General features: G+C 37.0%; 1 protein-coding gene across 1 annotated transcript in view; it reads left to right on the top strand.

The window, feature by feature from the left end:
- The first annotated feature begins 1,108 nt into the window (after positions 1-1,108).
- Positions 1,109-26,199, top strand: part of LOC109420404 (receptor expression-enhancing protein 4) — a 79,453-nt gene continuing 54,362 nt past the window's right edge. The window contains exon 1 of the mRNA XM_062860931.1: positions 1,109-1,401. Coding sequence (XP_062716915.1) covers positions 1,370-1,401 — 32 coding nt within the window. The 5' untranslated portion in view covers positions 1,109-1,369. The remainder of the gene's footprint in view (positions 1,402-26,199) is intronic.

Below are 26,199 nucleotides of genomic sequence, written 5' to 3'. Positions count from 1 at the left end.
TGATGGAATTTCTGACTTAATTTCCTTCGTAAACTTCTTTAGCGGGAAACCCGGACAAATTTTTAGCTAATATCTCCCACAAACTTCTTCTAATATTTTCTTAAGTAATCTATGGTTTTTTTTTATCAAGAATTCACCATGGATTCATTAAGCAAATCTCTCAACTCAAGAAAAAAAAAACGGACTGAAACTTTTCAAAATAACCTGCTTTAAATTCATGCTACCTTTTTTATTTATGTTTTTTATACACTCAGCTGCTACATTTCTTCTAAAAAAAAGTTTTAACGGTTTTGGTGTTCATTTCAAATCAAACTAATGAGTTCCACTGCTCTTTTCATAGCGGCGGTTTTAGTTATTTTAATGATCCATTGCGAAAAAAAACGCTTAACTTCTTCCAAGAACTACATTAAAATTCTTCAAAATGTTTTCAAAAGCTTTGAACAGAAAAAAAAAACCTAGCAGGAACTTTTTGACTCTGTGATTTATAGTTTTGAAGTTCAGAACTAGAATTCAGTCGAAGATCTTCTGCGGGATTTCCGGTATTTTTTCTTAAGCAATTGCACAAAAAACATAATTGTAATATAATTTGGGGACACATTTTTTTTTCTCAAAGAAATCACGACATCACATACATCTTGCCAAGACAGTAATTTGAAACTCTTATGACCAAAATCAAAGCAAGAGGAGTTTCTTGCACTACTTTTGTTTCTCGCTGAAATTTTGTGGGGGCCCCTGAAATGTGGGAGCCCGGGGGCCTGACCCCCCCCCCCTAAATTTGGCACTGATTATGCCACAAAAGTTCAGCTTAATTGGACGCAGTGGCTTAATTTCCCCAACAGGGGAGGAATACAAGCTAGATACCAAGCACCATATGACCATATCCTCATAGTTGGCCATTTTGTATGAAAAACGGCTGATTGTCGTATTGTTTTGTCCGACACTGTATTATTATCAAAAATATGAAAAATATTCACTTCATTGTAAAAGCACAATCCTTACTGATTGGCAACACTTGTTTCTCTCTCAGAACAGCTGCTCTGGCATCTCGTGTTTCGTGAGCAAGACTGCTGATCGAGAGAGCAGCTGACGGTTGACCACCGCGAGGAGACGGCAAAACAAGCAACAAAGCAGCCTGTTTGGCCTGGCGGTTCTCTCGACCCTAGCCCCGACTCGAGTTGATTTTCAAACGCGACTGGGTCGGGTACGTTTGTGTACGCGAACGCGAGTGTTCTGTCAGTTTGTGAAATCCTCCTGGGAAGAACAAAAAATATCAATATCGCTAATCGGTCGGCGTGGTAACTAGGTTTTATTTGAATACTATAGTTTTGTGGCCATTCAGGTGTCCCATGAGCGGTCTTAGTCTACGAAAATGATCAGTGCCATCGTTTCGCGAGTTGTGATGTGAGTAATCTTGGATGACATGGTTCTCCAATCCAATAAAGAATGATGTGTTACATTCGGTTGTGCTGCGACAAAGACGCAGGAAAAATAAGAGGAACCAACTCATTTGTGCGAGGATGTAGATTGCGACAGTGGTGTTTTACGATTATTCAAATTAGTTTCCATTTTTGGATGTGGCAAAAGATGCTTGATGTCGGATCTTTAACCGCAGTTGAAGGATAATGGATAAGGCGCCGCACCGGAGCTGTTCTAGTGGAATGGAATTTTCGATGGCTAGCTGCCGCGGATGCAAGGCTGAAGTGAAGGATGGAGAATTGTTGGAGCCCTCGGTCGATCGATAATGAATGCAAACTTCTTCTTTCACTGGTGTTGTGGATATTACATGGAGGCTGTGTAAGCTGTCTCTAATGGTTGGGTTTATTATCTACGAACTGAAGCGTCTTTCGTCGTTGATATATTATAAATCCACGCATTTTTATGCTATGTTGGGTGGAATTTCATCGCCCGGTAAGATTCAGTCCCTAACAAACGTTTCCCCTCTTAGTTCTACAATAGATGATTATCGATGATAAACTGCAGGTAAATCGGTAAAAATCGAGATATTTTTTAATAATGATGATGATTGAGTACCCACCATCAGTGCAAGGATTACCTATGGCTGCAGTCATACCGGAAGGGAATGATCTACCTGATGGCTTGTTGTAGCAGAGTAAGCTAAATTCACTGGAAACCTTCGGAAGACAACACGATGGTTGTTATCTCGTGACAAAGTCTGGCCACATCACGAACATTTGCCCAGAAACCAGTTCATTTAGCTTCCTTAGGCTACCCCTCCCGAAATCCCATATATCATGTAATTTAAATATAATTAATTATATAGTTGACCAATTACCTGATTTTACCTGAAATAATAAATATTATGATATATAATTGACCTACATTACATTACAATAACAACTTTATTTACCTGAACAGCGCTGAAACAAATAGTTAATATATTAAAGTTATAGTTAAAATCAAGCAATAACACTGAAACAAATGGAGTATTAGTAGTGAAAATACAAAAATAAAACAAAACACAACAAGTAAACAAAATTTTGATGTTGTAATTTTCTTGCATTTAAATTAGCCGAGCTGGAGAATTACGAAATCAAAAATTGTTATGGTAGATCTAACGCCGTAACGCACCATTAGAAGGTGATCTACCCACGTTCCGGGTTAAAATCAGTATCAACCGATATTTAAAGCTGAAATTGAGATAGGTAACCACTCATTTTTCCATTTACCATCGGAATATCAATGACTAGCCTTTGATCATTCAATTGACATCAGCTCCAGCCTCAGTCAAGGCACATATCATTCAATTGAACCCCAGCTACAATTGCAGCAACATTTGAAAAGGGCCCAAGAGGTCTTGTGTCTTTTTTCGAAAACGCTCTGTAGGGCATAACAGCAGCCCGCCCACGCAAATGAACAGCGTTATCCGAAAGATCGACGTTTGCTCTATCTGATAACGGTCTTAGTTTTTGTGAATAAGCTGTTGGGGGCTTGGGAGCGACGTGTGAAGTCATTGTTTACCAATGCTTGTATGCCTTTTTCAAATGTTGCTCCAGAAATGTGTGGTGTTGTAGGTTCAAAGCTTTTACCATCGTTGATAACGTCAAACCCGACATCAACCTATCATTCACCTATTTTTATTTTGGCCACCAAACCCAACTTAGACCCAATAGTTAATCGATGGTGGTCCAACAGTGGTCCAACATTCGATAAAAATTGGCCCGACTTTGACCCGACATTCGACATTTTTCAGTATGGCGGAATTTTACGGGGTTTTTAGTGTTTCGTGTCAAGCTACTCATTCGAGTGACAATTTATTCAATAGGAAGCAATCAGTGAAGTACTAGATTGAAAGTAGTGAGCTGGATTTTTGTATGGTGAGATGATCAATTCGCCGTTTCTGCAATGAAATGGTGCAAACAGCTTGGGTTATATGATTTCTTGTCTAATTTGATGCTGTTTGAGCAAAAGTTTGGGTAACTGTGTTGTTGTATTATTTATTTCTTGCAACTTCAACAACACAGTTACCCAAACTTTTGCTCAAACAGCATCAAACTAGGCAAGAAATCATATAACCCAAGCTGTTTGCACCATTTCATTGCAGAAACGGCGAATTGATCATCTCACCATACAAAAATCCAGCTCACTACTTTCAATCTAGTACTTCACTGATTGCTTCCTATTGACAAGGGTTCGCTTCTCATTTGATAGGTGCTCTGATTAAATGAAATTGTTTTGTACATAACTAGAAGGAAAAATGACTGAACAAATTGGTTGATTAGTGTTCAAATGAATGAATTGAATCTTTGCAACACTGGTTTATAAAGGTATTTACTAAACGACCTAAATGTTGATTATTTAACAAGTACCAAAGTACCAGAACTAGACTCACTCAAATTTGCAGATTAGACCAAATCGCGCACAGCCGTTTGCGCATCAGAAATATTAACTCAGTAACAAATTTTGAAAACGACGTATAATCAATGGTGTAGCATTGATTATACGTCGTTTTCAAAATTTGTTACTGAACTAATAGGTATCTCAGTAAAAAAAAGTAAAGTAAAGAAGTAATCGGTTTCAAATTGATTTTTATAAAAGATGAAATTGATATACATAGATATAGAATAAATAAGACAAACAGAAAACAGTGAAAAAAAACTGGATATTAGACCTGTTCACTTTTTTTGACCTACCCGTGTCACATCAAATTATCAATCCACATGCAAAAACAAGGCTTCAGTCCAAAATTGAGCCAAATTGATAAAGGTTTAGAGGTGTATCAAATCGATTTTGTGTTTTTTCGAGCATTTTCACGAAAATGTACTTCAATATCCAGAAAATTGCACCAAAAAGGTACCGAAAATACCGGTAAAATATAGTTAGAACAATACTCTACAACTTTGCCGAAGACACTACGGTGTTCAAATTGCGTATTTCAAAGCTATTCAACAATTTTCGTTAAAAAATCACCAGAAAATACAATATTTTTACGATTTTTCATGTAAAAGTCATGTAATTTTATATTGTTTTAGGTGACTAATTTTATGAGCTATTGCTCCTATGTGTTAGGAACATTTCGTCCATACATCATTTTAGTGTAGAAATTCGTTTTCATTGACTAATTATCAAAAGTTTGTCACGTTGATACTAAAAATTGTACAGAGTTGCCAGCATAAAATAAAACAAAGTTACCCATGATTTAAACGTCATTACACTTCTTTGTCTCATCTGCATCAGTTTAAATTTGGTGCAGTTGGTTAAGCATGAGATTGTGGATTCGAAGATTCAAGGTTCGAGTCCTGGAATAGCATTTTTTTGCGTCTCGATCCTGCTTTAAGTTGATGAAACTACGCACTGCATCTCATTGCAATTTGTTTCGGAACCGTAGAGTACATAGTAAGAATGAAGTTTCCCTTCATCTTGTAGTTGTGCTGATTTGTGGGTAGATAGATAACAAGTTAGCTCCACCCACAGTTGTCTGTAAAATGTTGCCTCCAGAAGCAGTTCCATCATCGTATTGAATTGTTTTAGCTTAATTGATCATTATCAAACAGATGCTCAATATTTTGCCCAGCTGATATCGTCGACACGATTTATTGTCAACAAGTATAAACTAAATATCTAGCTAGTCCTGGAATGGGCATAATTGGCAGGTCCCGATCATTGTTCTTTGGGAGATTGCCTGTAAGTCATGGCAGATTCATCATCCTAACTGCTACAAAGAAAGAAAAAAAAAGTTTATCATGTATTTGAGCTTGAACCTGGGACCTTCTGATCCGCAAGTTCGAGCCTTACCATCTGTACCATTTCTGATACTTAAATCAAAAGACATTAGAATACGATGGCATGACGTCTTAATCATGGGTAACTTTGTTTTAATTCGTGCTGGTAACTCTGTGCGATTTTTAGTATCAACGTGACATACTTTTGATAATTAGTCAATGAAAACGAATTCCTACACAAAAACGATGTATGGACGAAATGTTCGTCACACAAAGGAGTAATCGCCAATTAATTTAGTCACTTAAAACAATGTAAAATTACATGACTTTTATATGTAAAATCGTAAAAATATTGTGATTTTTCGCGATTTTTTAACTAAAATTGTTGAATAACTTCGAAATACGCAATTTAAACACCGTAGTGTCTTCGGCAAAGTTGTAGAGTATTGTTCTAACTATATCTTAACGATATCTCCGGCATCTTTTTGGAGCAATTTTGTGAATTTCTGAGTAAATTTCTGTGAAAACGGCTAAAAAAAACACAAAATCGATTTGATACACCTTTAAATCTTCATCAATTTGGCTCAATTTTGGACTGAAGACTTGGTTTTACATGTGGATTGATAATTTGATGTGTCACGGAGAATCGGAGAAAAAAAGTTTCAAAGTGAACAGGTCTACTGGATATATATCGATATCAAACTGTCGTGACAGACCTTTTAATAAATGTTTGATTCTTACTCTTACTTTACATGTGAAGGAATAACAATACATATTTATTCGTAACTTACTAAGCTCATGGTATATTTTTTTTTCGTGGGCGTTGTATCACGTTGAGATCTTGGACAAAGTTTTTTGGCCTACAGTTACAGGTCGGACTTGATTATCTTGGAACATGAAAAACATTTCCGGATAATCCAATCACTCTGGTAATCAAGACATTTGTTTTGCGAGTTTTCTAGAAATTCCTTCAAAAGATGCTTAATATATCGATCTATTCCCTTTACTATTACTTTAGAGCTTTTAGTAGAACTTGTTACTTCATTAAACTAGAGTCTGAAATATCGATCTATGTATTTCTTCAAGAACTCCTAGAGAAGTTGCAAAGAAACTGCTTCCCAGAAGGTCTGTAGATTTTTTTTTGTGAATTTTAACTAATGCTAATTCTTCACAAAAAAAAACTCCAAGAAGATTTCCATAAGGAACTCATGCAGAAATCTCCAAATAAGCTTCTGGAGGATTCCCACAAAGAACTCTTGGATGACTCCTAGAAAGAACTCCTGAAAGATTCCTACAACTTCTAAACTGAAGGATTCTTACAAAGAAGTCCTTGAGCATTTCTAGGATATTTATTCCCTGCATGTGGGTCCGCTCCGCACGTCTACTTTTGACCCTTCATATACAGAAGATTGATTGATCAATAACAACATTATCAGAAGGTCGGTTTCAGATGTACGTTATCCTCCATTCGAAACATTATGACGTAGTCCAACATTATGACGTAGTCCCAAAAGGTTTTCCTGAAAAGAGATATTCCAGGAAGAACTTTTGTTCTTCTGGAGGAGTTTCAGAAGAAATGTCTGTAGAAATTTCAGACATTATTTTGAGAGAATTCCCGTAGAAATTTTTGAAGAAAACCTCGGAGCGACTTTCGGGAGAATTTCAGAAGTATCTGGATAAATCTCAGAAGGAACGTTTACATGAATTTTATGAGGATCTCAAAGCAAAATCATGAGGCAAGGTTGTAAGCAGTGCTGCAATTTTTCGACAGGCCTTTATGATAGCGATATTTTGCTTTTTTCATTTTCTCCGTTTTGGTTTTCCTGCCAAAGTTGCTTTCCGATCAGCAGCACGGGAGCGAAATGAAATGGGTACTCACACTCGCACGCAGCGTGCTGAATGCGAGAGCTGACAGGGCTAAATTTCCATTCAATTTTCTGTAGTTGAGTGTTTTCACCCGTGCTAACGTATAGGGCACTCACTCTCACAAGCCACCGCTTGAGACGAATGGCCTTTCAGCATGAGTAGTGTGTGGATGATTGGGAATTGATCTTGTTGGGTCGCTCACGAATGGAGCTCTCGGACTCTGTCAGTTCTCACATCGAGGAACTGAAAACGACCGCCGCAGTCATGCATTTTCGGCTGAAAAACAGACACTGAGACTGATATTTTGCAGGACTGGTTGTAAGCCAAATTTCGAATGCAAATTGTAGATAATTTCTCAGTGCCACTTCTGGCGTAACTTCGCCTTTGAGGTTACCCTAGTACTTCCGATCATCCTGAATCAACTCCTGACATTCCAGTATTTCTTTAAAAACCGACGGAAAATCAAAACTGCCATTGAGCTACATACAAACTATAATCAGCACCAACTTTGAACTTGTAAACATTATTATTTTAGAAGATCTAGTGACTGAAAAAGCACATTCAAAATTATTTCAAAACTACGGTCACATTTGAACAGAGTTCACTTTGCTTGCAATCATGTAGTCCCAGAGCTGTTGACGGTTTCATTGTTCCTCCCCGCATGTTACAGACAGGTGGAACCCATACCATGGGTATACAGAGTGCGCATGGTAACCATCAACCGGAACAGGCATTTGTTTGCAAGTTCATCGTGTCAGCGACGGCGCACCATCAGTACGTTCTGTCTCGTTAATTGTTCGATTTCCATGTGGCTGCAAACCGACATAGGGTATATGTACCATTCCTTGGCCTAATTTGCAAGCCGCCTTGACAATTGTGACCATAACTCATGAATTAAAAGCACTAAAAATAATATGTTGACCCTATTACACACTCTATGCAATGCATGTTTCACCAACTGGAAGTAAACTAATGTAAATATTCAAGAATTTATTTAATTTAGTTGGAAAGATTCAATTTGATGGTATGCAACGTTGGTCTATGATGGTACAAAAATTGGCCTATTAGTGGATACAACGTTGGCCTATTACTTTCCATACACTAGAACCACTTATTACCTCATTTTATCAATGTTTCTGCTGAAGTATTATCTCTGTTTGTTCACCAAACATACTTTTAAATTACATTTTCGGAGCCAAATTTTCAAAAAACTATAAATAAATCACTTAAACTAAAGTTCTTTCTTAATTAAGTAACGAAAACAACGCAACCCTATTATTGTGTTATATTTTTACAGTCACCGCACACCAAATCTCTCTTCCTGTTCGTTTTTTCTGGTTCTTACGTAAGCAATGCTGTTAACGTCACTTTATCGGTGTTGTTGACGTAATTTTACTGATGGGCCAAGATTTGGGTACATAGTGAAAAAAATATCCTCAATATTCGGCCCACATTCAATTTGTAAAATAATTATTATTCATTGAAAACAAATATACAAGTTCAAAATAGCGTCTTTGACCGTCGCATCAAATGTTCAGTTATTGAAAAGTTAATTCGAAATGTTCCAGAATCATGCCATTTATGATCATGCGTATAGACTATCCACTAAGCCGAAGAAACATGGCGTCTACAAAAGCTAAACAAAGTGTCATTTTCATTCAATTTAAATGCTCCAAAGTTCCAAAATTGAAACGAAATGTTACAGCTGTATAGCGCATAGCTTTTCCGATATCCTGGTAGGGTATCGCGCTACTTGGGCGGTGGCTTCTATATTCGTCTGTTTTCCATTATAACTCAGTCAATTTTGAACCAATTGACTTGAAATGTTGTACACGGGTAGATACTATACCTATCGCACTGCATTCCAAAAATTGTGTCAATTGGTTCAAATTTGACTGAGTTATAGTGGAAAACAGACGAAAATAGAAGCCACCGCCCAAGTGGCGCGATTCCCTATGCATGTTTGTTTGAGTTTTTGGTTTACGTTGAGATAGGCCGAACGAGGGTACTATGCCAACGAAGCATCCCGATACCCTACCTATTTTATTTGTGAATATAAAACTGTGTTTTCATTCGGCGTGCACCGTGTCATAAGCGGATGTCACATCATGTATAAGGCAATTGTGGCTCAATATGCAATGCTCTTGCTAGTGGTCGTATAATACAAATGTTGTATAATGCAGATTACTTGAAAGAAAATCACTTACTGTCGTCGCGGATAAAACTCCCTATACGCGGCAACTGTCTCAAAACCCATGCGTGAAACCTAACGACGAACTTAGTGCACTAGACAGTGGATCTGGTCGGCTCTCCAGCGCATTATGCCCGACGCACGGTTTAGGAGACATCGATTATTGATTGTTATATTATATATCAACTGTTTCGTGTAATGTCACTAAAAAAAAGACGCGGACAACGTCTTCAGCTTTCGGCTGTACAGACTGTTTTAAACTTAACATGAGACAACGGACAACGGAGCATGCACCAGTGGAAACGGGGAAGAAACTATTCTCATGAAAAGTTTCAACGCCGAAGCGGGAATCGAACCCTCACCCCATAGCATGGTGCGATTATAAGCTTGCTGACCCTAACCGCACGGCTACGAGGCTCCACTACAAACTAAAATACTTATTCTATATAGTGGAAAGAGCTTATAGAACACTAGTTGAGAAGCAGGTTCTGTCTAAATTATGACGTTACGCCAAAAAGGATAACGACTCAATTACGATGAAGCAAGATTACTGCCATAAAATCAGACTATTAAGTGTTTATTCCAATCCATCAATCTATTACGCGTTACATTCCTTGTAGTAGGTATATGCAAAGCTAAGAAAATATTTCGATTTTGCAAGTTTATTCTTATAGTGTTTTCATCCGGATATGTACCACCACTACTGTTTGGTCACTATTTCAATGTTTGTACAATTTTTATCATTGGGTATTTTTATTACCTAATATTGGAATGCATGCAGCAAAATATTATCACACTTAAAAAAATTGAAAATTAGCCTGCCAATTTCTCGCAACCATTGTGCTTTTTTACAAACTATTCTAATTCGTTTTTGAATATTTCAATATTTTTATTCTTAGCTAGGTACATGATGTGGAAGAATATCATCAACGTTATGATAGACATTATAGTTGTAAAAGAAAAAAAAAGAGCTAATGTCTACGCCTCAACAATGTAATCCCAAAAATGGAGAAGAAAGCTACCAACTGCCATCTAATATTTGCATGGTGCTGTATCTCGGTTAGGTAACTAGTTACTAAATTAAGCATATTACGTACAAGTGCCAGACCTGTCGCCGCCGCACTACAACTTCGACTAATCCTGCGTGGGTTTGGCATAGTGAAGTTCAATGTGCTCGCTGTGTTGTATTGCCTCGATCCAAGCAAGCGAGAATATTCCCTTGCGTGGAGCTCAATTTTATCCGAAGCATTTCACATTTCACTTCCCCGATTCTTTTCGGATCAAATGCATTTATTCACAAGTTCTTCAGAGGCGTATTGTCTATGACTAACAGACTGCATGCATTGAATATTAAATAGGACAGAATTGAATTTAACGTATCGCATGTGGAATCAGGCAAAACTGTTCGTTCATTCACGCTATGGGTAACTGTTTATATTGCCAGTTGTCTGCACAGCGGAAGCAGCGGTATTGGTTCTTATTTGTTTATGACTGTCCCACTGATAGAGGCGTGTACGATTAGCATTTGACGAAAGCTGTACAAAAACACGCAAATATTGCGTTAACATTTTGGGGAAAAAGATGCCGTTAAGGACGAACGTGTTTGAATCCCAGTTTAAGATTTCTTCCAAACTTAAAATGCACAAATCTCGAGAAGCAGCTTACTAACAATTGTGTAATTTTAAGTTCGTTCTTCCTCAATTGTAAGAATATAATAGGAAGATTCGATGCGCTGGTTTAGTAGTTTTTTTGAGCGCTCAAAATCATGAGTAGGTACAAAAGTCGGCCATTGTGTCGGCAATCTTGGGATACTAACGAACTTGTACTTAAAACCAACGCCGTATAATCAGAGGGGATAGAGTAGTAACGTCACTGTGCACGCTTTCATTCCGACTGGTCAAAAAAACAAAATATCAGTGAGTGAATTCCGTTGGAAATTGATATCGTATCGTTTGGATTAGTGGTATTTATTAGCAGATAACACTCTAATACCTAAACCCGCGTTAAAGCGTGGTACACGTAAACAAAGCTTTTGTGGTTGAAGAAGTCTTAATGACGGCTTATTCAACCTTAAACCAAAAAAAAACTTTTAGGAAATAGAGGAAATAGTCTAACTCAGAAGACCGAATCTCAAATCAGTAATCAAATTATGACTATTATGAATCAAAATTAAATTGTTTGGTATGATGGCGAACAGTAGGCCGTTGTGATCCTATGTAACTGTAGCTTACGGTAGTATGGGCCCCGCTAAGTGAGCTTCAAAGGGGCGCCGAAAAGTCCTAAGGCTAGAAGGGGACAGGATGATGCTACCGTTTATTTGCATGTTATCAATGTTCAACTACTTACCCTGTCTCATATTGATCTTGTGTTCTTATGCGTTTTCCATAAGGTATTTAGCCCGGGACAAGTGAGAATCGGGGGCGAGTGAGACCTACAGCTATATTTTTATTTAATTATTTATTTTTAAGACTAGACATTCTACATGGAAAACATAGGTATCATACCTACGGATTATTTGGATACATAAATTGTTATTTTTTCAACCATAAAGAGTTGTTGTATATATGTTATTATCAATTTACTAGGTGAGATTGACATGCTCTACTACATTCGTCGTTTAAAAATAGATTTGTAATTCTATAAATACTCAGGCTTATTCTGCGCGGCGTGTGAGGTGCGACGGACGGTTTGACGTGACGTGAGACGACTAATGTAAATCAAATGGGGCGAGTCGACTTTTGTCACCTCATTCGACTCGTGTCACCTCACACGCCGCGCAGAATAAGCCTGACTTTTACGGTTTCAGGATAATATTTGGAGCTCTTGCAAAGGATTTCAAGCGAAAACACTGCATATGTTTTATATTTATGACCTTTAGTTTGCTGTTTTCAGTTACCCCAGTGCATTTCGCTATCTGGGGCAAGTGAGACCTATGAAAATAAACACAAATTCATAGGTTGATCTCGCATTGTCCATTACCCAAGGCGGAATTAGCACAGAAGTCAATAAAAATTGACACCTCAAGTAATCTACTGTAGAATTATACTTAATTACCTCTATTTAGATGATGAAGTTGTTGTTTAAATGGTAAATCCTTGGGTAAATTTTTTTTTTCAAGTGCATGTATTTTTCATGTTTTCCTCTGAATATCTTCCATTATTTTTTTCATTTAACGCACCATACTGAGTTCTTATGAGCATTCAGGAACCATCTTTGAAAAATAAAAATAGTAAAACGACCCTTTCAAAATTGGCGGTTAAAGAAACATTATTTAATGATCGTAAGGGAGAAGATGTTACTCAAAATCTTGAATCCCCGAAATTCATCAACTATGTAATATGAAGAACAAGTTTCAAAATCTTTTTGTCACTTCACTTCATGGCGCGTTTTGTATGAAAAAAAAAACAATTTATTTTGCACGAGCTGCTAGAGTTAAAAAGTTAAAATTGAGTTCATTTTCAACGATTTGTTATATTATATAATACGTAATTTATGCGCGATACCACAAAACTCTTACCCTATTTGCAGCAACTTATATTAAGCCATTGGAATAAAAACTGTGAATAGGTCCCACTTGCCTCGTGAAATGCAGTAAATGAAGATCTGCTTCACTTTTCATTATATGCATGATACAGGGTGTTAGGTTCCTGAGTGCAAACTTTTTAAAGGGTGATAAATGGGGAAAAAAATGTTCCACGGATATGGTCAAACCTCAACCGTTACGAAGTTATTGAACTTCCCATTTTTTGACTCTTATTGCCTTAACTGGCTGTAACTTGAAAATGATTAAACTTATCGCAGTTTTTTACCCTTATTCGAAAGATTATTGAATTTTCTATCAAATGGCATCTTTGAATCGATTGGTTTAGTTAAATAACTTAGTTTTCTAGAGCAAATAGCTCAAAAGTAGTGTGTTTTAATTTGTTTTTTTTTCAATTATCTTTGAAAAATGCGTAATAGTTTAAAATTCTTTCTTTGGAAAAGTTGTGACCCCTGTTCCACTCTACAATTCGTTCTTTGACATCAAACTTCTATCTCTCATCGTTTTCTTGCAATTTCGATTTAAACATCGCATTTCATCTTGTACCGACTTTTCGAACCCTCTAAGCAGAATACCCTCTTCGAATGAGTATAATCAGTTTCGTACCTTTATTAAAAGGTACGAAACTGATTACACTCATTCGAAAATCGCATTTCAGATCATAAATTTGAAACTGTCATGGTAAGCCCTCTTTTGCGCACTGTGCCACACATTTAAAACAAAATTGCAAGAAAACGATAAGAGCTAGAAGTTTGGTGCCAAAGAACGAATTGTAGAGTGGAACAGGGGCCACAACTTTGCTAAAGAAAGAATTTTAATTTATTACGCATGTTTCAAAGATAATTGTCAAAAACAAATTAAAACGCACTATTTTTAGCTGCTCTAGAAAACTTAGTTATTTAACTAAACGAATCGATTCAAAGATGGCATTTGATAGAAAATTCAATAACAAAATGGCGATAAGTTTGACCATTTTAAAGTTATAGCCAGTTAAGGCAATAATAATCAAAAACATAGAAAGTTCAATAACTACGTAACGGTTGAGATTTGACCATATGCGTAGAACTTTTTTTTACCATTTATCGAATGAACCTAACACCCTGTATATGGAACGTAAATATTTTGAAACAGTTTTAATGCACGTTGATAAGTAGAAATATGACAATAACGTATTTTGGTTCCATTGGAATTATAAAATTAATTGTGTTCATAAATTTTTGGCATGACAAAACCAAACTATCACTTTTTTAGGTCCCGTTTGTAGAGTCTTGTGCCGACTTTTTCAATTTTCTAAGCAGAATATCCGCACCCAGGTTGGAACTGAATCAAAAACGAAAACGACATAAGAGTACTAGCCCTGTCCACTTCTTTAAATATGTTCATTGATTCTCAAGTCCACTGTTTTATTTTGATTGGCATCCCAAATAAGGAAATCGATCAAAATTTCTGTGAAACCCATTGAAACTAAGAAGTGCTTCAAATCTATTTAGTGTTTTTCGGCTATTTTTTAACTTCGAAAAATCATAACTACCGTCGTTGGAGGTGAGACTGGGTCAAACATGCGTACTTCCACATTAATTGTTCTAAAAATGTTGCGTCTTTGCATAAAAAGTCCTTTGATCACTGGAATGTGATCTTTGATAATACATGCACAGATGATGAAAACATATTTGGAGTATGCCAATTTTCTTTAAAGTTTCAAGTGTATGAAAATTGACCCATTCTCACCCCTTCGAGGGGGGTGAGAATGGGTCAAGAGAATCGAATTCGTTCCGCATTGACAATAAAGGAAGTTGATGAAGTTCTGGTCAAGGTTGATATTACTACTAATACTATATTATGTAAAGGTTATGCGTTTGAGATTCTTTAAAGTATCAATCCACCTAAAAGTATGATGTTTCATCGAGCCTTAAAAGTGGCATTTTAAAAAGACCTTGTTTTCAAGCTTTTTTCGATAATTTGTCAAATATTAACAAATCGTTCTAGAAATCTAATTTTCTAATTTCTAATGCCACCATAAAATTTTTGATTCGATACTCGCAATATTTGATGAGATATTTTAGATAATGTTTTGACGCAATCTCGCCCCTCTGACCCATTGTCACCCCCAACGACGGTACACATTTTCGTTTATAGTTATTTATGTAACGAGTTGCAAAAAGTTGTTTTTTTCAGCACGAGTCGTACATTTATCCAACGAGACTTGCCCTAGCTGACCCAACAAACTACAGAAAACTAAAAAGATATATAGTAAAACCGACGACTTCTGGTCAACCTAATATACAACTTTGCTCTCCAAACCATGTTCCATTTCAAGTAGAAGAAATTACTCAGCATTCTCCAAGATTGCCTCCTACGGATGAAAAAAGAAAGAAAAAAAAAAAATAAAACGTTCATCAGATTGCTTCTTTGCTGAGTTTATTTTCAACTCGTTGGTCGCAAAACAAAAATTGCCTATTTAGCCAAACCCACATCGCGATCTGCTGCGCTGCGGCAGGAACGATGTTGATGGTTGGTTCGTACCCTTACACTAAGTTTTACGCTGTGTCGACATTGAGAGTCATGCATCATCAAGCGCCCGCCGCACAGCCATGGTCATGGTGCACTTCCCAGAGGCGCACTCCTCGGTACAGCAACGTGCAACCAGAGGTGTTAAACAATTATTGTGACTCCCTCGGGTTGAATCGGCGGCGTAGTATCCGTCGCGGGTCTGAGAACAATGCGGAGGTGGAAATACCTTCGGAAGCAGCTGAAGTTCAAGACTCCGCAAGTCACTAACCATTTTGCGTATACTACCTGAGCTCCATCCAGTCTGATGAAGGTCAATCAACATGTGCGAGTCTGTATGTATGTCCATATAGATCCATCGCTGACGTATGAGTCAACTGGTTGCTAGTTGTACTACTAGGTAGTGCGCTGAGAGCCTAGCAGAGAAAAATCAATATCAGCCGGGTTTCCATAAATGGTGTAATTTTATGTAGAATCAATGCCGGCTACACGGTCGCACTGACCCGAAACGAGACGGAAGGAATCAGCTGATTCTGTTCGTTCTTTGTAGGAAGCGTTTGACGTACATGGTTTGGAAGATGCTATAATAAATTAGTTTGGAATACAACAGATCCATGTGCATTTTTGTGATAATTAATTGAAGCGTTGGATTTTATATAGAAAACATACATGTTTTTTTCGCTTTGATCATGCCTTGTTTGTGCCCCTTTGTGTATTAGGTATTTCGTTTTAAAATTGTGACGTAAAGGGCGGGGAGTTTAGAAATTACCAAATTTTTGCTTGATATAATTCATATTCATTTGAGCTAGCTTTAGATGTACACTCCCGGTCAAAAATTTGGGGTCACCCCCACAAAACATGTCATTTTTTAGGCCCATATCTCCGCCAATTTGCGTCTGACTTCAAAACCCTATGACTCATTCAAAATATTTATTGATTTATTTTTGTTTTTCTAAAAAAAATTATATTAACTTACGGCAGTCTTGCTGGAAATAGGTTCAAACAAATTTTAAGATGAGAGCGGTAATACAACTTATTTTCTATTAGCTTTCAACTGCTTTTCGCCGAACTTGGCTGAAAAATCTAGGAAAAAAGTGATTAAGTAAATTAATTCTTGATGTCATCTACCAAAACTTTGGGGTCACCCCTCAGCCAAAAGTTTTGGGTCACTTTCGTAAAACATGGAAAAGTGATTTGGTGATATCTTCGTCATCTATAGTTCAATTTTAATTCTTTTTGGCTCATTTCAAAGATAATTAACTAAATTTACGTTTGATGTATTTAATTTAACGTATTCAACAATTTTTATATAACACATTACGAAAAAAATAGACAATTTTACGTTAAGTTTTAGTACGTACATTTTAACAAACTCAATAACTATGCAGTAGGAGTGGTGGGGGTAAAGTGGATAGGTGGGGTAAAATGGACAGGGTACAGTTTCATGGCTTTTATTGTTTTTCAAAATGTTTCAACGATTGAAGCTTATGCCTAAGCATGAAACATTACACTTTTGCTGATCTTGAACATCAAAAGCAAATAAACCTCTTCGATCGATCAACGATCAATTCTGACTATACATGTCAATGGTTGCTCCTCCGTGATTGATCTGAACTGGTACCAGTTGCACTGTGATCCAACTGAATAAGGGGCTGGGACATTCCACTTATTCTCAAAGTGCAATTTTAGCAGCTCATGCATATTTGATCAATAACGGCGCCGGCCAAGTCCTTATAGTCAGCTGGGAAGGGAAAGGAATGTTAGAGTGTACTGGTTGTTGCTACTAGAGACCGAGAGCACTCTGCGTCCCCACAACCCGCACGGACTGGGGTATTTGTTGTTAGACGGAAAGGATGGGAGATCTGGGAGTCACCGTTGGGTCAGTGATGCGATCCATGGATAGGGGTTATTTATAGTGTTCGTGATAGATTGTGTGGTGAATAAGGTGAATATGGTCAAGCGGCACAGCACGCTTTGATTGCATAACTTATAGGCGTTATATATACACTGTGATGTGAGTGGAAGTTGGAAGGGAGGGAAACGACTTTTTTCCAATTCGTTTCTGGTTCTAGCGATGGCTATGAACATATGAATATACATGAGTTGTATATGTAGAGAAGAGAGAGCGAGAGAAAGTGGATAGAAAGATACAAAGTAGGATGAAAAGGACGAGCCAGGGATTGAACCCATGACCTTCTGCATACGAATCAGAAGCGGTAGCCACTAGACCACCAAGCCCGTCATCAAAATCAAATAAACCTCTTCAAGATACCAAAAACTAAAAAAAAATCACGTGAAAAATCGGAAATGATGTAAAATCTACTTACAGTCATTGCACAAATATGGGTCACTCTGTCACAATTATTAGTCAGTCAGTTCACCATGCAATTCAAATGGAATTGACCCATAATTGTGGGTGACCCATGATTGTGCTATGACTGTATAATTGCTAAGGTTTTCTCGTAAGTTATTTTCAAATTATAACAAGTTTTACACCCTTAACCAATAAAGTCCACGTTGAGGAATATATTTGACCGAAAAAAAATTTAAGTTTTGTAAAAAAAAAGTTTTGGAAATAATTTTAACAAAATCAGACCGTGAGGGTAAAATGGACAATCGGTTCAAATTTCATCAAAATTTCATTTTTTTTTTTGCAAACTTCAGAATTATCAGCCGTCATACCTATCGTGAGATAGTTGAAGTAGAAAGTTATAAAAAAATATTTGATATCAACAAAATATAATTTTCATTCAAAACAGTGCTTGTTTTTTACCCTATTTTTACAATAATTATTTAAGTGTGTTTCAAAGTTTGTATTAAAAGCAGGGTTCGTAATTTTCGTTTCAGCGATACGAAATATGGCTATTCTCACGGCGGCGGGAGAGCTTATTTTCACTATTTTGCTTGAGGAACACTTTTCCCTTCCAGCGCTTCATTCGAGAGTAGCGATTCATGATAACTGAAAATCGCTTCAACCTGCAGATAAATTCTTTTCGTTCCGTTAAATTTTCTCTCAACCAATTTTCACGAAAATCTTCTCAAAGCAGATTAACAAAAATTGTGCCCGCGACGGGATTCGAACCTGGAACATTACTAAAAACATACGCGACACGCGCACTCTATCCACACCACCACGCCAACCACACAGAGGGTGTAGAAAATATAATGCATAAAACCAATCATCGTCGGCGTCATATGAGTCAAGGAAAGACAACATAATCGGCCGACAAAGGGCAAACGAAATTCTCGCACCTTTGGGAGTGAGTAAAAAAATGTTTTCGCTCTGCTCTTTGTGCGGGAGATTTCTCAAGCCAGATTTTCGCTGAAAATTGGCGTGAGGGAGAATTCTATTTTCGTGAGAATGAGCGAAAATTCCGACCGCTGATTAAAAGTTTAAAAACAACAAAATAAAGGTATCGTATAAAATTTGATATTTTGTATTTAAAAACATAGAAACAATATGCTGTTATATAACTTTTAACGACTTGTTCATTTTACCCCATCGATTGTCCATTTTACCCCCACCAATTTTTTTCACGCTGTTTTGATGCACGATTTGGTGAAAAAATAATCAAAGAAAACAATATTTTTTAAAGGCAATCCCTTACAAGATTTTTAGAGTATATCATTACCTTCCATGTTACTCGGAAAAGCAGATGGATTTTGCCGCATTTCCGCGGGAAACGACCAAAATGCTTAGGTTGTCCACTTTACCCCCACCACCCCTAAGTATCATTCATTGTGTTTCAAATAAACCAAGAAGAATTAAAATTGAATGAAAGATGACAAAGATATCAACAAATCACTTTTCCAAGTTTTACGATAGTGACCCCAAACTTTTGGCCGGCACATCATTTTGAGGAGTGACCCTGCGACAAAAAATTTGGCAACTCTAGCTTAAGTTGACCTATAAACTTTTTTCATTTTTTTTATATGAATTAATATTCAAAGATTCTTTGACTTTTTATCTTTTGAATGAGATCTTGGATTTTGAAATCGGACGCGAATTGACGAAGATATGAGCCTAAAAAATTACATGTTTTTGAGGGGGTCACCCCAAACTTATGATCGGGAGTGTACATTCAATATGTAAAGGGATAACACCAATGAGAAAGTCTTAATTCCAATACAAATTGCCAAGCTCCCAAATTTCGCACAGCTGGGTTGGACAATAGAAGGAATCGAAAACAAATTGTTAGGAAATCGACTTTGTTGACCCAGTCTAACTTTAATGTCATGTAATAGCTACATCCACGTTCTTGACACCATTCATGTGCTGATCGTAATGCTACTTTCATCCTTATATTTACCCCACATAACATAACATTTTCATTTATAGTTTCCTGAATCTAGCGTACTTGGATATTTGACCATTAGGTATTTAGTATTCAATGATACGAGTAAACATATCCTCATTCGTTTTTATATGTTTACATAGGTATGACTAATTTTGGTCAGATCTGTTTTCGTTCGATTTCACTTCTTTGTATAAAAGCGACACATATTACGACGCAATTTTTTCATCATGCACACCTTACTTCGCGGTCTCGTCCACATCATGTACAATGAACCGGATGATAATTGAAGATCAAATCTTTTCGCAACTGCGCCGTCAGAATTAGCACTATAATTATATTGGCATCCAGTGGAGAATTGGAAGCGATCGGTTATACTGAATCCTCAAAGCAAATTCCACTGTGCAATATGCGCTATGTGACAGTACTGAAGCAAGTAACTATGAATGATTATTATTATTGCTTATGATTGTGTGTAACAAACAGACAATTGTCTTACTGCGGCTCGTGGGATGCAGCACTGTAATTTATCGTTGCGTAGTGCAGGTCAGTTCAGGCGAAAATTGTTTCACAAAGCATTCAATTGAAATAGGAGTTTTCGTTTGCTTTTGCTGTTAAACGTGTTAAACGTTATTTCTACTTCTACTTCTCTGTTGTAAAAGAACTTATTGAGAGCAAGTTTGCTGAAGAAACCATTATTCAATCTCTTATGGTTTCTACCCAAGTAACAATCAGCATGCCTTGAAGGTTTATTTGTGTTTAATCTTGTTTTTTTTTGCGAGAATGTGAAAAAGCTAGTTGTTCTATATTAGTTTTTTATTTTGCACCTTTGGTATTCCATAAAACTATCATATAGCTTCTGCTATAAACATCTTTAATTAGAGACTTGCAATTAGTCATGAATTGGCTTTACTACTTATTGTATACCATTTCAACAAAACACAAATGTACAAAACTGTAAGGAAATGCTTAAAACCAATATGTAAAAGATTTCGTGGCCGTAACATAGACTAATAATTGCTGTGATAAAACCGTTAGTTCTATCATAAGCTCAGTTATAGCCCTATTGGAGAAATCATCAGGAACACAGAGTTTTATCAGAAAAATATGTCGCTTAGCCGGGATAATTTATGTAAGTACAGAAAATCATTACTCAATTTTATGATTTCACGTACAGCTTTAGATCAAACTTAACGATCAACACGTTTCCGTCATTTCATTTTCAGAAAAATTACATAATGTCTTTAAAATTCCGCCACCTTTTTAAAACCTTTCTTATACCCAATTCCACCGAGTAAATTAAATGCATTTAACTTCCAATTAATGCACAGTTTGTATGGCGCACATATTTTTTGTCATTATCATAGTCACATTCACCACTAATTTCCCGTGGCATGTCTTCTAACACGTATTAAATAGGAAAACAAATCTCAATTCCAGATCGGCATCTTTCCAATTGATGGCTGGATAAACAACCAAGCATAATTTATTCTGACGATCAACCATTGATAACGCCTGTATCCGCAATAATCGGGACACAGAAATATTGCTGTAACTCTGCAATAGATACATTGAAATTGCTCGAATTTTGCCTGATAATATCTTAAGATGCGTTCATTACACCTGCAAAATTTCATGTGAATCGGTGAAGTACCTTGTGTTGTAGCAATGAAACAGTAGAACGCGAACAATTGAATAAATTTTGTAGTTGGTTTAGCTTGTCAGCGCTGTAACTTTTGAATTTGATAAAGGAAATGGCTGAAATTTTGAACACAAACCTCTCAATCTACTTGCATTGGCAAAATTTCAAAAAAAAATCGATGCACTATCAACAATTTTATAGTCGAAACATATATTGGGGCTGACCGTGATTTTAGCCCCTTAGACAACAATTAGTGAGTACCCCTTATTGTATCGATTGTATTGTTGAAAGTACTACACCAATAATCATCAAATTTTGCAGGCATAATATACACATAATCAACTACCTTCAGTGAAAATTTCATAAAAATTGGCAGAAACATTCAAAAGTTATGAATGGGCAAACATCGAACATGAAAAACATAAAACATTTTCACTAACACTATCCCCTATCAACACCAGTAACTTTCAATCCAAATGATAAAAGTTGATGAAATTTTGCAAGAAAGTAAAGTGTCATAAGTATCATAATTGCTTACGAAATTTCATAATTATCCTCACAGAACTTTGAATTGTAGCAGAAAAGAACCATCTAGTATGCGAATGAAAATGGGTGATGATTGTACGCAATCTTAAAAACCACGTTTGTTTGTTTCTCATCCATAGTTAAAAGTAATGCATCGATTTTTATGAAATTTTGCAAAAAAAAACAATCATCGAAGAGTTCTCAGTTAATTTTTGGCCAATTTTTATTGATTCACGACAGAGTTACTGCCGTACTTCTATGTCCCAAATATTGCGGATACAGGCTTTAGTGAAAAATAATCAAAACAAATATTTTACAAGTCAGAATATGGTTTTATTTAGAAGGTTGTATCGGGGATACGATAAAACTATGATACAACCCGAAATCCTAAGCCGGTTTGCATACGAAGTCCTGCAGATCATAATAAGACTGGGCCAACTAGCCAGATCGTGGGCTTTCGGAGGCGTATAAGAGCTCGAGATGACTTTCAAGTCACAGGGCTGTTACAGAAGGGTCGATTTGGAAACCGCAAAATCCGCGCCAAGCCTTATGAAATCCGCGCCGAGATCACTAAATCCGCGTTAGTACAATATCATATGGTTTTGATGGATCAGAATCATATAAAGCCAGAATCTTTCAAAGAAAAATAATTATCCGTGACATTGTGTTGCAATACATATGAAGAGTATTTCTATTGATAAATTCAGAACTTTAGATAACAACTCAAACAAGAGTTTGAAAAATGTTGAAGGCAGGTTAAAGCTTTTTTTTTACTCGAATTAAAAAGTTTTTGATTAATAGTTCTTCGATTGCTTAAGATGAAACAAATTTAAGACGTTCTTGATGGAGGCCAACCAGACTGAAAACGTTATAAATCCTAGTATTCTTGAGTTATGCTTTTAGCTCTGGCATGAGTTGAAAGAAATTTAAGTCGATCTTATGGTGATGTTGATTAAAACCATCGATAATGGACCGACCACCGGCCTAGATTTCAAGGGAAGCCATGTTGAGAAAACTTATTAACAATGTTCTCATGACCAGGATTTTTTTTTATATTTTGTTAGTACATTATAATGGAAGCGCGTTGCAATTTTTGGAAGTATCTTGCAACATATATACGATGAATTTTGCTTGGCATTTGGCATCATTGTTACACCACGGAAATATTTCCAATTTGTGTAATCAATTAATCCTGATTACAATAATGTGAAATTTTCATTGTTTTTTTTTCAATTTAATCCACCAAACTTTTTTGTAGACATAAAAGCTGCACTGACAACACTGACAGTAAGCGTACAACTCACCCACCATCTTAACCAGGGTGCTGGGTTGATCTAATGTTACAAGTGCGGTACACAACCCTCTTCTTCTTCTTCTTCTTCTTTATGGCTCTACGTCCCCACTGGGACTTGGCCTGCCTCGCTTCAACTTAGTGTTCTTTGAGCACTTCCCCAGTTATTAATTGAAGGGCTTCCTTTGCCTGCCATTGCATGAATTTGTATATTGTGAGGCAAGCACAATGATACACTATGCCCAGGGAGTCGAGAAAATTTGCCCGACTGGAACGGGAATCGAACCCGCCGCCTCCGGATTGGCGATCCATAGCCTTAATCACTAGGCTAACTGGAGACCCCAGGTACACAACCCTCATGAAAACGATAATCCTCCGTGTGATCAACACGAGGTTCAGAAGTTGATTCATATCGAACCCTGATGAAGATTCCAACCACAGTATCGAAACGTAGGCAATGATTTAGAATGATCAACGCTTTTTCTGTGACTAAAAGCCGAAAAAACACCAAGTCTTTGAGAACGATACAGAGTAACACGATGGCCTGTCAATTATCACATACAGTCAGTTACCTTTTTTGGGTACCTTTAGTAAGACGCCTTGCATGCAGTCGACCGGAAACGACGCAGTTTCCCATATGTTGCAGAGTATTGTGGATTTACCGGCTACTTGTATTCTACCGGTCGCTTCAGTATGGCCTCCAAAGTAGCCTTTTTATAAAAAGAGTAACTTGAAAAAAAAAATTAAACATTTTTATTGTATGCGCTATTCCTCGTTGCCACTAGCTATTCAGCGACATTCATTTTTTGACAATCAAGTTGATTTTTAACCAGTAACCGGTAACCGGTAGAATACAAATAGCCGGTTATTCCACAATAATTGATGCAGAAGTTGTGTGGATACTGCTTTGAGCATGTCAGCTAATATGCAATCGGCCACCGCGGTGCACCGGGGCTCTATTCGATTTCATGCTACGGATGGCTGTTTCTATCTCCTGCACTGATAAAGCTTCGGTGTTGTCACGGGTAATGTGTCGAACCCTTGGCAGATCATGCTGAGGTGTTGATGGCATGGCCGACACTTGAAAAAGGTTTCCAAAGTGTTCGAACCAGCGTTTCAACTGATCAGTCGGTCAGGTCGGTCAGTAACTCTTGGAAAACGATGGGAATTTTTCGAAGAAAGAGTTTCTGAACCCTGGAATTGCTTCAGAAGTTCGTATTTACCCAAATGTCCCTTTTTAAATTCCTTCTTTGAGGATACTTTCATAAGCTGCATCAGGAATCGGAATTCATTAACCCGTTAACGCCCAAGGTGTCTCACAATTTAAATCTTTAAATAAATTTGTTATCAAAGGTCAAGTTCCAATAAAATAAGCATGATTTGACGAAAAAAATGGAAGTCTATGGTGTAGTTCCAAAAAAAATTCTTCATTGTAGGTCCTCAATATCTGATAATGTTCTCGAGTTCTATTTCAGCACAACTTCTACGCTATCGTTATATTCTGATCCGTATGGATACAAAACAGCTCTAAACAAGTGAGGGCGATGATAACCACTCAAAAATAATAGAAAAAGGACTTATAAATTGGGGCAGAAATATAACCCGACAAACGCCTAAAAGTATGCAATGCATGGCCCTTGTAATTTTATGTTTCTATTGCAGTGTTCAACATTTCGCAAATCAAATAAAGAGTGCTCACTATGTGTAGCATAACCAAACGTTAAAACACTGTACCCAACAAACTCTCTTTACGCACTCACCATACGTAAACTTTTCAGACTAGTCTCGTACTTACAGGTATTCCACTAACACGCCCAGGTTCATCATCATTCTATGTTTTGATATAAAATTTCAACTAGATATACTCTACACGGCTTCTCCACTTATGTTTGTTCACTCCATGATTTTTTATTCGTGTGGGTTTTATGGTGTAATTCTGGGCACTATCAAAGTAACATCGAAAAGGTAGTGTGTCTTTCGGATACATGAACCACATGAATGATGAACCACCCAAAAAATCAATTTTATTCGTTCTACCAATTGTAATTTGGAATTACGTACAAAAGTCTGAAAACATAACGCTGGGGGGGAAGAACATTCCCGGTAGAAATCCCTGAAGGAATCCCGGGTGGATTTACTGAAGGAATTCTGAGAGGCATATCTGGTAGAATTCTGAGGTAATCTCAGCTGAAAGCTTTGTAGGAATTCATGAAATATTCACATAAAAAAAACCGGGAGGAATTGCTGTATAAATCCCGAGCGAAGATCCCGGCTCGCAAAAAGAATTTCATTAGGATTCTCTGAATATGTTTCGACAGAACACTTTGAAACTATACTAAAATGAATCTGTGAAGTAATTCCAGCAGAAATCCATGAAAGAATGGTGGTTAAAATTTCTGAGAGATCATGACAGGAATGCCGGCCAGAAGCTTAGCAGGTATTCCTGTAAGAACCATAGAAGATGTCTCTATAATCTAGGATTGCCTGAACAAAATCTCGGAAAAAATCTATATTTTTCATATTTTCTTTTCGGGACGAATCCCTTCTGGAATCACAGCCTGAACTCTGGAAGAAATCTTTGAAGGAATTCCAGCACAAATCCCTGAAGGAAATTAGAAAAGAATAACTAAAAAAATCCTTTCAGGATTTTCCAAAGCAACCTCTGCAAAAATCCCTGAAAAGAACTCCGGAGCAATCCGTACAGAAATCTCAGAAGCAATATCTGAAGGATTCCCAGGAATAAACCTGGGAAGATTCTCGAAAGGAATGCCTGAAGAAATCCTGGAAAGAATTCCTGGAGATATCTCGAAAAATACCTTAGCCTATCTAATCTCATCTCAATTCCTCACCTTACTCTCTAGCCTCTACCTTACTGTCCTCTTTGCCCTCTATTCCAACCCTCTATCCTACGCTCTATCATAACCTTCAAACCTATCATCTGCCCTACCCTCTACCCTATCCTCTACCATAACCACTGCCATATCCTTTATCGTACCCTCTAGTCTATACTGTGCATAATTGTACCGTCTACCCTACTCTCTACCCTAACCATTTTCCTACCCTCAACTCTACTCTCTATCCTATCTTCTTCCCCACCGTTTACCCTATCCTCTACTCTAACCTTCTACTCCACTCCCTCTACTCTATCCTTCTGACCCGA

Source organism: Aedes albopictus, chromosome 3, assembly GCF_035046485.1.
Source record: "Aedes albopictus strain Foshan chromosome 3, AalbF5, whole genome shotgun sequence".
Lineage (NCBI taxonomy): Eukaryota > Metazoa > Arthropoda > Insecta > Diptera > Culicidae > Aedes > Aedes albopictus.
This window is presented reverse-complemented; position numbering and strand designations above follow the sequence as displayed.